Below are 13491 nucleotides of genomic sequence, written 5' to 3'. Positions count from 1 at the left end.
CTCTTTGTATTGTACCCTTGGTTCAGAGCCAAGGACATTCCCTCGATATGGGGGCTGCTGTGATGCTGCAGCACCAAATGAAACCTCAGAAGCCATGCTGAACCCCCTCCCTCCCTTCCTTCCTCCCCTCAGTGACCCTACTCTACTCTTCACTGCTGTCCAGCCGAGAAAGAGCTATTACACTAATTACCTGCTTTGCCATGCAGCACGGGCAGTGGAAAAGAAAGCAAACTATGATTTTTATTAGAAAGTGAAGTTTTTATTGGTCTAAAAATGGAGGTTAGCTCAGGTAGGACAGAGGAATGTTACAGAGACAATGTACACGTAGTATGCAGAGTGGATATTGATTGTCATAGCACCCTCCCCTTTTTTCTGTACCCTAATATTCTTCCTCTCATTGACTCTTTCCCCACCTCTTCATCAGCCTGCATCAGACCTGCAGGCTGTCAGCAGCATGGTGTGGAGGGAGGAGGGATAGATAAATAAATAAGCCTATAATGGATACATTGAGAGGGTGGGTGTGTGTGAGCAGCCGAGGGGCGAGCGGGTCTGCTCAAACAGTCCCTGAGTCTTGTGGTTGCTGGCTGCACTGCAGAGCAGAGCAGGGCAGTTGAGGAGAGAGAGAGGGTGCAGAGAAGTGAAGGGCAGGCAGGTTGAGAGAGAGTGGGAGAGAGCAAGAGAGAGAGAGAGAGAAAGCCAGGCAGGACAGCAGTGTGACAGCAGAATCGGGTTTGCTGGGATTTGGTGGTTTGTGCTGTGCTGCAGAGAGGTGCAGAATGAAGGCAGGGAAGGTAGCACTGCAGCACAGCTCTCGGGCTAAGCCAGGGAGAGAGCACCCTGGGAACCTGTGCCTGTCCTAAAGGCAGGACATTTCTATCTGCAGGCATGCCGGGCCCTGAACAAGGTAAGTGGGATGATACGCATCAAGAGATTGAATTTAAGTCAATCTCTGGACGATACAGAGAGCATTTCCCAAGGACCAGATGTGCCAGATGCAGTGCAGACCTTCGACCTCTCCATGATGCTGGCTTCGGGAAGGCTGCTCTTACTTCTGAACTGAGAGGCCCGAGGCCTGATGCCTAAGGATTGTGCAGGGGAATAGAAGGAAGGAGTAGAGGTGAGGGGAGAGGGAGTGGGAGAGGGTGGAGAAACCAGGGAAGAAGAAGAAGAGGAGGAGGAGGGTGCTGTATTTTTGGATGAGGGATCTCCTGAATTAAGGGCTGCTGGGATAAAGATGTAGTGTGAGCAGCAGGCAGAACAAGGAGCGTGCTGTAGTGCTGCAGCAGAGAAGAGAGTTGGACAACACACACCCTACAAGTCTGTGTGTGACTCCAGCCAAAGCAGAGGGAGCCCACCATCGCCGCCACTGGGCTGGGAAGGTATGGTATCTAACACATCAGCTGGAGTAATAATGTTTGTTTATGGTGTCTGAGGATATTGTTACGATGTGCTAAATTTGGACTTGACTATAAAGTTTATAGGAATATGCTCTATTCCTAAATAGAGTAATGGCTAGTGTGTTGTGACAGGATTTTACCAGTTTTGGAGGGTGTGCACTCTTCAGCTTGAACAAATGGGCTTCTGTAAGCTTGTGTGTACAGAAAGGTGTAACAGGAAAAAAAACCTGGGGTGCTATAATTGCTCTTTTAAAATGACACGTAGCATGAGCTTTCTCTTTTACAAAGTGTCCAAGTATTAATGTAGGCCTTTGTAAATTTGTAGGGTGTGTGCTCCTAGAGTTATTACATTTACAGTTTCTGTAAATGTGGTACATGGCCTGTTTTACTGGCACTCTTGTTTGTGGCCCGAGGCTTGCTGGCTAACGGCAGGAGCAGACAGGAACACCTCTGAATTCTGTTTGAAGATGTGGGACCTCTCCAAGGAAAATACTGCCCACGTAACTTTCCATGTCATCAGAGATTGACTTAATACAGGGGTCTGGTGGCCTTAGGAAAAGACCCTCCTGAGATTTACGAGTCCCGATGTTAGGTTCTAACACCCAGGCAAGCTTTAGACGTATCAGTTCATTAGCAGTGCAGCCCAGTGGGGGCTAGACTTTTCAAAGGACAAGAGACAGCTTTGATCTCATCATAGCTGTGAATATCTCAGAGGTTACCAAGTGGCTATTGTCACGTGGTACCTTTTGACTAGTAAGTTCACCTGGTTGGTTGTAATTAATTTAGTTTTAACCCCATTTATACATTACATGTTTTCTTTGACTATAACTGCAGTATTTCTAGGACTCTTTAGAGTTCTGCCATGCCTAGTCATTATTTAAACCCTTTTAGGTAATAACCATATATTGAGGATTTCTTCATTTTTGTGAGACATCATTTATTCTCTTTTTTTAAAACAAATTGTAAACCTTTGAATTATTATTTTTATTATTATTATTTGTATTATTTCAATTGCATTTCTTTATTCATAGTAGCACTTAAAATAAAATAACAATAGTAACAATAGTTGAAATAACAAAAGTACAATAGTAGAGAAAATTAAAGAAACACATTGTTAAAATATGGCTATTTAAAACATCCTCAGGTGCTTCTTACCTAACTAAAGGTTTAAAAAAAACTTAGAACATTCAAGGTGTTGCAAAATGTTTTAAAACAATACCCATCTAGTTTAATAAGTGGCATACTGTAATATGATGTAGTTGTGCATGTGCCTCCTAGTGGCAAGAAATTGTAATCTCAGTCATCCTGGCAGAATAAAGTGAATAACTAAGTCATTTTTTACCAGTAACAGTTTCCCCTTTTCTTGAGCATGTTAAATGTCTTTAATAAGTCTTAGCTTGATACATTTTTCTTTGTTTCTGCCTGTCAGAATAAAACAATTGTTTAAATAGTTCAGTCTATTTAAATAGAGATTCTTCTAAGACTTATAAGTATCTCTCACTGCCTCAAGAGATCAATGTCCATTTTTAACAAGGTACTGACAGCAAGCATCAACACAGTCTAAATCTACAAAGGGAGTTGTTGAGTACCCAACCGCATCAACCACCATCCTCTTTCCTGCCACCCCCTTTCCCTCAATCTCTTGTTCTCAACCCTCCCTCTCTTATTCTTCTCCATGAGTCAAGTGTCTTGTCTCAAAGCCAAGTTCCCCATTCACTCTTCCCCTCACCTGTAAGACAGCCTCTGAGCAAGAGGAGCAAGGAGTCAGAAGAATTGCAGTGTTGTATTGGATATTTACAGGTTTCATTATTATCTCTTCATCGGGTCTGAGAACATTCTTTTTGCTCCTCAACCAGGATCTTTTTCTCTGCTGGATTTTTTAAATTACTTATCTAAAGAGAGGCCTGCCTGTTTTTTTTCTTTGGACGCTACAGAGGTAAATCTGGACACTCTGAGGCAACAAACAGTGCAGAACTGTCTCTTCTTAAATGCCTCTAGAGCATCAGCAGCAACTATCAGATAACTAAGTCACTACCGTTACTTATTGTTGCCTATTATGATCATATAATCAAGTAAATCTTGTTTTTTTTCTGACGTTCATTATTACTGTGTAGGTGTTTAGGTTCAGGGTGCACCGATATCATTGAGGCATTGTCTTGAGGCAAACATAGTGGACAGTTCTTGATGTTGTAGGCTGTTCTTTACATATCATCACTCTCTCTGTAAGCACAGCATTTTTTGTGACAGAATAACTGTTGGGGTGCACTTGAGTTTGACATGAGCCTTTTCTTCTTCCACAGTTTCCTAGGCTAAAAAGCCCTAAGAAAATCTAGTTAGAGGGTCAGATACACTTACGAGTGCCTTCCAGCTGCTATCAGTCCTGTGGCTCCAGGTTTAGGTGTTGCATTATCATGAAACTATTTTATCAACCGAGATAACTGATTTTGCTTGTCCATTACTTAATCAAGAAGAAAAAACTACTTATTTATCTTCTGCATTTCGGTTTATGACAATGACAATGCAAACTACTTTTTTTTCAAAACAACCCTTATTTTCTTTTAGAGACCTTGGGAAAAATCACATTGCCAGAGAAAGCAATGTCCACTTTTGCAGCAATGGATCTTATTTCTTCAGTCTGATCAATAGAATTGGCTGTTATGATATGAGGGCAGTGAACTGAGAGTAAGGCTCTTTCTTCTCGTGGGCAGGGGGCACAGACTGAAATAAATGGGGGGATTGTTCTCTGCTCAGGATGCTACAGAGTGGCGGCCAAACCTTTCCAAGCCTTTAATTAAGTTATTAACCTGAGCAAGGGAGATGAGAAGATCAGCTTGATCATTTATTTCTACGTCATTTATTCTACATTCAGAATTCAGACATGGAGGAACTATTTACAGACAGGCCATGAGTGATTGCCAAGAAGTCCAGTACAGCTGAAAATGTAACAGAGGCTCATTAACAGTTGATCTGTCCATATTAAGCAACTTTTTCTTAATAACATTTCTTAAAGAAGACACAGACAACATAAACCCATGTTTTTCTTCATAGTTTGGATGACTTTAGTATTAATCTACAATGCAGACTCATCTTAAAATGAAAAACCTTCTGAATTTAAGGTGTTTAAACTTAAAAATTGGTTCTGTGTGGTTTACAAAATAAATTAATTAAAACATATTGTTTAGTACTTGTACATTAATGTGGTAATTTAAAGTCCTTTTACTTTAATATTTACTGTCTTTTCTTGTCTTTTTCTTACTTTCTGCCCCGACTACCTATTCTCCCCCACAGATGCCCTCTCGCTGTGGCACAGCGGTGCGGATCTTCATTACCACTCTCTTTGCAGCTGTGGTACTCTTTGCTATCCTGCTGGCATATGTGACCGGCTACCAGTTCATCCACACCGAGCAACACCACCTCTCCTTCGGCCTGTACGGCGCTTTCCTCTCACTTCACCTGCTGCTGCAGAGCCTCTTCGCCTATCTAGAGCACCGGCACATGCGGGGGCCCTCACGGCCCTGCCACCTGCGGCGCACTGTGGCCCTCTGCATTGCTGCTTACCAGGAGGACCCTGACTACCTGCGAAAGTGCCTGCGTAGCATTCGCCGCATCTCCTTCCCAAGCCTCAAGGTGGTGTTGGTTGTGGATGGGAACCGACCTGAGGATGCCTACATGATGGAAATCTTTCGGGAAATAATGGGGGGAGCAGAGCACACTGCTTGTATGGTGTGGAAGGGAAACTACCACAGCGATGGGGCTGGGGCTGCAGAGTCGGGCTCAGTGAATGCGGAGGAGGCTGCACGGGTGGCAAGGATGGTTCGCAGTTGTCGTTACTCCTGTATAATGCAAGAATGGGGTGGGAAAAGGGAAGTCATGTATACAGCTTTCAAAGCACTGGGGAACTCTGTGGATTATGTGCAGGTAAGTGAAACTTTTGAATTCCAGAGAAAAAAATGCTTTCTCAAACTAAGATAAAATAAAGGCTTCTTTGTGTGTACTGAGACTAATTTTAGTGATCCTGGATTAAACTAAAATAGGCTGGGAAAATGGAGCTCATGACACTGCCTAACAATTACAAGTTTGAATCCTGAATCATGCAGCCAGAGCTTGAGCCAGCGGAATTGGCCATGATCTCTTCCCTCACACTTTACATTGTAAATCTGGCCAGTGCAGGTATCTGTTAGCCAGTGTATAGGAGCTAGAGACCTGGTGGTTTCCTCTAAGCCTGTTTTTACACTTCAACTGTGTATATCCATACATTTTTTTTAATATCATCATTACTTTAAGGTTAACAATAGTGTTTGGATCTTTTAGAAAGGTTTTATTCATGCCATACATTAATGTTGTTCTATTCACTGTTCAAAGTAGCTTATCTTCTGATCCTCTGCTTTATATCCTGTGCTTACTATCACTATCACACAGAGGTCAAAAGTCATTCCACTGCCTCCTCACCTGCACTCTGTGCACACCTGTGTGCTGTCAGCAACCTCTCATTGCTCCAGCACAGCTGGTGATCAAGAGCTGAAGAAAACAGATAGACTTTCAAACATCTGCTACAAAACCTTAAGGCTGCCATAAGCCCCAGCAATTTCAAATGTACATAGTGTAAAGACTGTGCCATTTTAAAATAAACTTTTATATGCCTGTAGGTGTGCGATTCAGACACAGTTCTGGACCCAGCATGTACTATTGAGATGTTGAAGATCATGGAGGAGGACCCAGAGGTGGGTGGAGTTGGAGGAGATGTACAGGTGAGAAATGATTACAAAGCAGACCTTCACCCATTAACAGAATAAAAAAATACAAAATGCAGTCAGAATATTTTGACTACCTTATGGTTTCTACAGAAATAAATATATAGAAGCACTTTGTAGTTCTGAAGACTGCAGTCCATCTGCTTCTCTGCATACTTTTTTGGCCTGTTTGAATAAACTTTAACTTTGCATTTAGTGTCTCCCTGCTGCCATTCTCTAGTACTGCTGGGTACATTGTAATGGGAGAAATAAGTGTCGGAGATGTAAACTTTCCTTCCTGTCAACTCTATTAGACACTCCTACTTAGGTGGTCAACAGGTCATTCTCCACGGGATGCTTATGGTTGTTGGGACTATTCTCAGTCCAGCAGTGACACTGAGGTGTTTAAAAACTCCAGGAGCACTGCTGTGTCTAATTAATTCTTACCAGCACAAAACACATTTATTACCACCACATCAATGTCACTGCAGAATAAACATAATAATGCATATTCTTTGGTGGTGCTCTGGGACCAGAAAGAAGGATAACAAACTATGCAGGGAAACAACAGGACTAGACTATAATTACAGAGCTACACAACATGCTCCTACAGTATATGGTCAGTGGAGCTCAGAAACAAGGGGGTGGTCAGAATATTCTCATATGACCATGTATTTCCAAGTTTTTTTTTAAACTTGACTAAATTGCCCTTTAATTGTTTCAGATCCTAAACAAGTATGATTCCTGGATATCCTTCCTGAGCAGTGTTCGGTACTGGATGGCTTTCAACATAGAGCGTGCCTGTCAGTCCTACTTTGGCTGCGTTCAGTGCATCAGTGGCCCTCTGGGTATGTACCGCAACTCCCTCCTGCAGCAGTTCCTGGAGCCCTGGTATCATCAGACCTTCCTGGGCAGCAAGTGCAGCTTTGGAGACGACCGGCACCTTACCAACCGGGTGCTCAGTTTCGGATACAAGACAAAGTTTACAGCACGTTCCCAGTGTCAGACCGAGACTCCTACTCGGTATCTACGCTGGCTTAACCAACAGACTCGATGGAGCAAGTCCTACTTCCGGGAGTGGCTTTATAATGCTCTTTGGTTCCACAAGCACAGCCTCTGGATGACTTATGAGTCTGTGGTCACAGGCTTCTTCCCCTTCTTCCTGGTGGCTACAGTGATCCACCTTTTCTATCGTGGGCGGCTGTGGAACATTCTGCTATTCCTGCTTACGGTGCAGCTGGTGGGAATGGTTAAGGCCACCTATGCCTGTTTTCTGAGGGGCAGCCTGGTGATGATCTTCATGTCCCTCTACTCTCTACTCTACATGTCTAGCCTCCTGCCAGCAAAGATCTTTGCCCTGTTGACTATTAATAAAGCAGGATGGGGCACATCTGGGAGGAAAAAGATTGTGGTGAACTTCATTGGGGCCGTGCCTGTGACTGTGTGGGCGGTCATTCTGCTCGGAGGAGTGGCTTACACCATTTACTGTGAGACACAGGAGCCTTTCAGCGAGACTGAGAAAGTACTGCTCATTGCTGGGACCATCCTGTACGCCTGCTATTGGCTAATACTCCTGGTGCTCTATTTGGCTATAGTGGCCAAGCGCTGTAACAAGAGAGAGGAGCAGTATCATCTGCCCTATGCTGAGGCCTAGCATGCCCGTCAATACTACTTTAATGGTGCTGCCAGACAAATAATCTAGATAGGCCTGTCCTGATAACTACAATATAGACATGTCGTACAATATATAGACATGAGCTCAATCATGTTTGCTGACCTCGATATTGCCTGTAATATCTTTCTTAGTGTAGACAGCTTATGAAAATGAATGATCTGGTATGTCAGTATGTTTAAAACAGTGGTTTCGGTTTATTTATGTTTTATTTATTTAGGATTTTTAAATGATCTAAAAATGCTAATTATATCACGTCACGAGCATTTCTGGGACAATATATTGTCCAATGAAAAATAGTTATCGTGACAGGCCTGGATCTAGGATTAGTCTGAAGCTGCCCTCAATTCTCCTGGTGCTATATTCATCCAGTTAACTAACTTAAAGGCAGTTTCCTAGTTTTAAGCCTAGTCTTGGACTACACAGAATTTTAAATGGCGCTTTTAAGCCTAGTCTACAACAGGCTTAATTCCTGATGGTTGAAGGTTGTTTTGTGTACCAGCAGTCACATATCGATGGCCTTTCAAGAAAGCTATTTACCAGCTGTGCAGAATTGTGCTTTTCAAATATAAAGCACACATCAGAGAAAAAAAAGTCCAGCAAAGGTGCTGAATATATAAAAACAGTAATATAATATAATATTATATAAATGTAGAGAGACAGTTTAGACACTAGCATATTAAATCCACAGCAAACTAGTACTAGTACTTAGAACTTTCTGCATGGGAATTATACACTGTATCAAAACTCTGTATCAGGACCCTGGCATCTTCCGCCAAAGTTAGATACTTTTAATCATAATTTAATTGGTTATACAATCTGGCAAAATTCCCAGTGCAGTCAAACAGTTTAAAATCCAGCTACATTCGACATGAAATAAACAATAATGAATCATACTCCACGGCCTTTAGTAAGTTTCCTTTCTAAAATAGCTAATATTACTAGTTTTCATGCTCTTTTTAATCTAGAAGATGGGAAGTGGGGACAAAACAGTTCAGGAATACTGCAATAGTAAAATGCACAGTGTCTGTGAAGAAAAATATCAAGGGTGACTATGCAAACTGAAACTTGAACACGCAAAGAAGACACATAATACTGTATGTTTACAATGTTTGTTCTTGAAAAGCAATGGTAAAAAATACATACCATTTTTTTAAATAATTAATGCTTATTAGTTTTTCATTGTATGTGGGAAATCAGTTAGATTACTTATTTCATGAACTTATTTGTTAAATGTCAACTCAGTATTTTATGTATATAAACAAGGGGTTTGAGTATTGAGTAGTGATATTAAATTTTTACTTTAATATGCAGAATCAGACATAAAGAGGAGTACTGATGCTCACTTATTGAACTAACCCTCATGTAGCAGCACTCTCAGTGCCAAATGTGTGGGTTTACTGATTGCACTTCTGCATACATGCCTCCACACCTCCCTCTCTATGAGCTCTGGCAATCTGGCAAAGAACACTGCAACTAGTGTACTTGACTTATTTAGACTTATTTCAGTAAACAGGCTGGGTGCTTATGAAGTGACTGCATGCTTACATATGCTGGACAGTTGGTTAAAAGTATTATTTGACCTTTGGTAGGCATATTTTCCAAGGGCATAACTTGAATTTTATGTGTATAAACACATTATGAGGAACGGTATTGGTATTTAGGCAATAATTAGGCTTCGGTCATAGCATCTGATGTGGAATGTATAGTGCAGGACCTATAAATTTACTTTACGATTGAAAAAGCCATTTTCATGCCATAAAGAAAACTAAATTAATAGTTGCCAATTTGATGTTCTACTCAGTGTTGACTGGACAAATTCTAGTCTCATATATGAATATGTCTATTTTTTTTTTCTGATAAAGTTAATGGTTATGATTAGGCTACATGGGAATCACAATGGGGCCCTCCATTCAGTGTGAAAGCTATGTGATGTTTATTTTATTGATTTTCTCACACACTTCAATGTAATTAATCTATTTTAATATAAAATATTTGGGATATTTTTATCAAATGCAAGAATACTGATGCAGAGCAATCTATGTACATTGTTTTCATTAGACGCACTGTATGGGGCGTCATGTTTATGGACATACTGTCCAAGGTCCAGGTTAACATTTGAACTGTTAGAGGAAGTGTAAAGAATATACTAAACCATTTTAGGATGCTCTGATTTGAAGAATTTGGGAAACTGTTCATTCAACAATTGATTCCAGTTTAAAATTGAGTGTGGTTCAGTCAACTGCCCGTTTCACAATGCACAACTAACAGTCGCTTTAAAAGCTATTTCATTCATTACACCAGCCTTTTTATGGTATAATGAATCACAGTCTGCTAGGACTTGACACTGGGCTGGTTTCCCAGACAAAGATTAGGCCTAAGTTTAGTCTAAAAAGTGGTTAATCACTGTTGGCGTTGTGGTTTAGTCCAAGACTAGCTTGAACACGTGTCTGGGGAAACCAGTCTGTTACACTCTCTTTGTGTAAACAACTGAAAACAGCAGTCATACATACTGTTTGACCTCAAATGAATTTATTGTGTAAATATTTAAATATGTAAAAGAATGATTTTTTTTAAAGTGTTTGATATGACTATTGCAACATCAACTGTGTTTATTTTTGCATATCTTTATTATACCTTACAAATGTTTTTTTTTTTTAAAATAAACCTTTTTTGTGAACTAAATGCCTACGTGTCCTACACATACATGAAACACTTACACTTTGACAGTAATGGTTTGTCAAATACACAATGAGGACTTTTGCCACCAGTAAATATAATTGTATAGTCTGTAGGTATACTGTATTTGACTACATTCAGCAAATCAATCTCTCGATCATGTACTTTTGTTTGATGTTCCAAGACAACTTCTGCAGTGCATGTTCAACATTTTACCTCAACATAAATCTTACAGAACAGAGTCAGTGAAAACAGAAGTGCTTAACATGCTGCTGAATTATATAGCAGGCCTCCCACGGTGCAGTTTGACAGTCCATTAGCTAAACCTTCTTAGGCACATTAGTAATGATAGGTTTAGGGCGGGTCTTGAATATGAGCTTCTTTTTGATAAGCGCTGTAACAGTGTAGGTGGTAGGCTTCTCTTCGCTACATTCCATGGCTACCTCACCCTCCTGGGGGAGGCCAGAGTGCTTCATCAGGACAGCAAAGGGTTTCTCCAGTTTCACCTGTTTCCCATAGAGGATGTGATGTCCCACTATCAGCACTGGTACACCCTTGGAAAGAAGACAAAAGGTGACTCAAACTGTGTGAATCAACATTAGTGGAGTTATTACTGAATAAATTATTTGATGATGTGACAGCATTTATTACACTAGGGGTCAGCAATAGGACCATCTATTGATGTTATAAATAGTTCTGCATAGTTTATTTCTGCAATAAATCACATATTCTGAACATGATGCATTTTAAATTTGTAAAAAAAACATTTCAAGCCAGAAATAATGATAGTTAGACACTGATGTTCCATCCTAAAAAGCATTTTCCTATAAAGATATGACACTTTAATACCATGTAAAGTAGTCAGTGTACAGCTTGTATAACAGTGTAGATATTATGTGCCCTCAAAATAACACACATATATTAATGTCTACACTGCTGGCAACAAAAGTGAGTAAGTAAAAATGTGTGGCACCGTCCTGGGGAGGAGTACCAAAGCAACTGTCCCTTGCTTACAGTCAAGCATGGTTGTGGTAGCATCATGGTCTTGAGCTGTATGGAGGAGTGGGAAAGGATTCCAGTGACAACCTGTGAAGCTCTAGTGAACTCCATGCCCAAGAGAGTTAAGGCAGTGCTGGAAAATAATGGTGGCCACACAAAAAGTTGTACACTTACTACTTTACATTGTACCAAAGCTATGTTTACATTTCAAGCCACATTGCTCAAATCCAATATTTTGCTCAGATTGGATTGGTTCACATTTACAAACATAAGTAAGCTGTGTCTGTGTGTATGGTAAACAGATCTCTCCCTGAAACGCCTCACATGCGCACATTAATAAGTATAAACCTCACCTTCTTCACAAACAACAAAAAACTCATATTTGAGAGACGACTTGTAGCTTTATAAAGGCCAGGTGGCTTGCTTTTGCAGCTATAGCTGTACAGCTGCACCAAGAGATGTGCGGGTACGAAAGAGTAAAAGCAAAAAGACGCATGAATTTCGATTTGACCGTTCACATTAATGTTGCATGTCCATGGATCGAATACGTATCCGATTTAGGACCACATATAAAAGTTATAAAAGTAACTCAAATCTGATCATTAAAAAAATAAAAAAATAAATCTTGGCACGTTCACACATTGAGCAAAAAAATCTGATTTGAGTCACGATAGCCTGGTAATGTGAACGTAGTGTCATATCATCAGTGTTGTCCCATGAAATTATATATATTTACAAAAATATAAGGGGTGTAATCACTACTGTGTCAGCACTGCACTGTCCTGTCTGTTAAACTGACTTGTCTTTTGTATTTTTTTTTTTTTTACTGTAGTGTTACAGTTTTATGTTGCACTATCGTTACACCTTGCAGTTTATGTTTGTCTATTGTTGTTGTCCCATGTTGCACCATGGTACTCACATGTAATGACAATAAAAGCCTCATGACTTGACTTTTGTGAGATAACGTTACTGTGTATCATCAGTGAATTATGTCTAATGTAACTCTAGACCTTGCTGAGACTGACCCAGCATGAAATACATTTGTGTGTAAAGGTAATGCAGATATGGGAAAGATAAGGTATTTGAATCACTTTTTTTCTACTGCGCTGTAAACCTGGGGAAACGTTAACCTACAGCACATGTAGTAAAACTGGGTACCTCTTTCGTGTAGTGCAGATCTCCCATAAGATTTCCAGCCAGACCAGTGTTCTGTCTCGACAACATCTCACCCTGTAACTCCACCAGCAACCATTCATCAGGACCTTCCCCAGCCTTACTGCAGGTAAACAGAGGAAAGTCACTTACAAAACACCGCAGTTTTCACAGCGAAATGTGATTAACTTATTTTACACACATACCTTGAGATGACTATCTGAACCATGGCAAATAACTACAGCTGATCTCAGTAGGGGTTGATCTCAAAACAAACGCTGTTTATGATGCTAGCTAGCGTAGCTAACGCTCTGTCTGTAAGAGTCAAACTAAACGAAATGCCGTATCTACCGTTAAATTAACTACTTAGCTAAATGTCAATGCAATGAATCATACGTTTACATCTAATAAAAATATGACTGTCGTTTATAAAATCCAAATAACAGCTGAGCAGGAGCTGGCTGTATGTGTATAAACCGTAATAAGAGCTCTCAAGTCTCCCGCCAGTTCAACCTAGTGAACTTTGGCACACTTTCAAAATAAAAGTCTGTGTATGAATTCATATATATATTTATTCATGTATTCCACTGTGAGTCAACACAGTATGTTATTAATATATATTTACAAAGGATAGAACATTTTTTTAAATTACATTTTCACAAATAGTGTCAACTGTCTCACAGTGTTATAATAATAGCAGGTGATGGAGTATAATCAAGTAAAATCAAGTCAAGTACTTATATTGTCAATAAGTTGTATATTTAAATATAATAATAGTGCACTTGAACTATATTTACTTAATAATAATCGACTAAATAATAAATAATAATGAATAAATAATAATTTACATTTTAGCCACTTA

At 40.1% G+C, this 13491-nt stretch overlaps 2 protein-coding genes across 2 annotated transcripts; one reads left to right on the top strand and one right to left on the bottom strand.

Annotated features, from left to right (window-relative positions):
* The first annotated feature begins 532 nt into the window (after positions 1 to 532).
* has3 (hyaluronan synthase 3) lies at positions 533 to 10450 on the top strand. The gene is made up of 4 exons (XM_007249215.4): positions 533 to 1379; positions 4686 to 5315; positions 6044 to 6145; positions 6852 to 10450. The coding sequence occupies exons 2-4, from the start codon at positions 4686 to 4688 to the stop codon at positions 7779 to 7781; spliced, it is 1662 nt and encodes a 553-aa protein (XP_007249277.3). The 5' UTR covers positions 533 to 1379; the 3' UTR covers positions 7782 to 10450.
* chtf8 (CTF8, chromosome transmission fidelity factor 8 homolog (S. cerevisiae)) lies at positions 10315 to 13151 on the bottom strand. The gene is made up of 3 exons (XM_007249216.4): positions 12836 to 13151; positions 12636 to 12753; positions 10315 to 11032 (listed from the first exon to the last, which is right to left on the bottom strand). The coding sequence occupies exons 1-3, from the start codon at positions 12856 to 12858 to the stop codon at positions 10799 to 10801; spliced, it is 375 nt and encodes a 124-aa protein (XP_007249278.1). The 5' UTR covers positions 12859 to 13151; the 3' UTR covers positions 10315 to 10798.
* Between the last annotated feature and the right edge of the window lie 340 nt (positions 13152 to 13491).

This window comes from Astyanax mexicanus, chromosome 9, assembly GCF_023375975.1.
Source record: "Astyanax mexicanus isolate ESR-SI-001 chromosome 9, AstMex3_surface, whole genome shotgun sequence".
In the NCBI taxonomy this organism is placed as follows: Eukaryota; Metazoa; Chordata; class Actinopteri; order Characiformes; family Acestrorhamphidae; genus Astyanax; species Astyanax mexicanus.
Note: the sequence above shows the minus strand (reverse complement) of the source record. Positions and strands in the feature narration are given on the sequence as shown.

Excerpts from the sequence above, each read along its gene's own strand:
- chtf8 (XM_007249216.4), bottom strand. The coding sequence starts at position 12,858 with ATGGTTCAGATAGTCATCTCAAG. Across the intron at positions 12,754-12,835 it reads GTTCAGATAGTCATCTCAAG|TAAGGCTGGGGAAGGTCCTG; the intron begins GTATGTGTGTAA and ends GTTTACCTGCAG. Across the intron at positions 11,033-12,635 it reads ATCTGCACTACACGAAAGAG|GGTGTACCAGTGCTGATAGT; the intron begins GTACCCAGTTTT and ends CTTCTTTCCAAG.
- has3 (XM_007249215.4), top strand. The coding sequence starts at position 4,686 with ATGCCCTCTCGCTGTGGCACAGCGGTGCGGATCTTCATTACCACTCTC. Across the intron at positions 5,316-6,043 it reads ACTCTGTGGATTATGTGCAG|GTGTGCGATTCAGACACAGT; the intron begins GTAAGTGAAACT and ends ATATGCCTGTAG. Across the intron at positions 6,146-6,851 it reads GAGTTGGAGGAGATGTACAG|ATCCTAAACAAGTATGATTC; the intron begins GTGAGAAATGAT and ends TAATTGTTTCAG.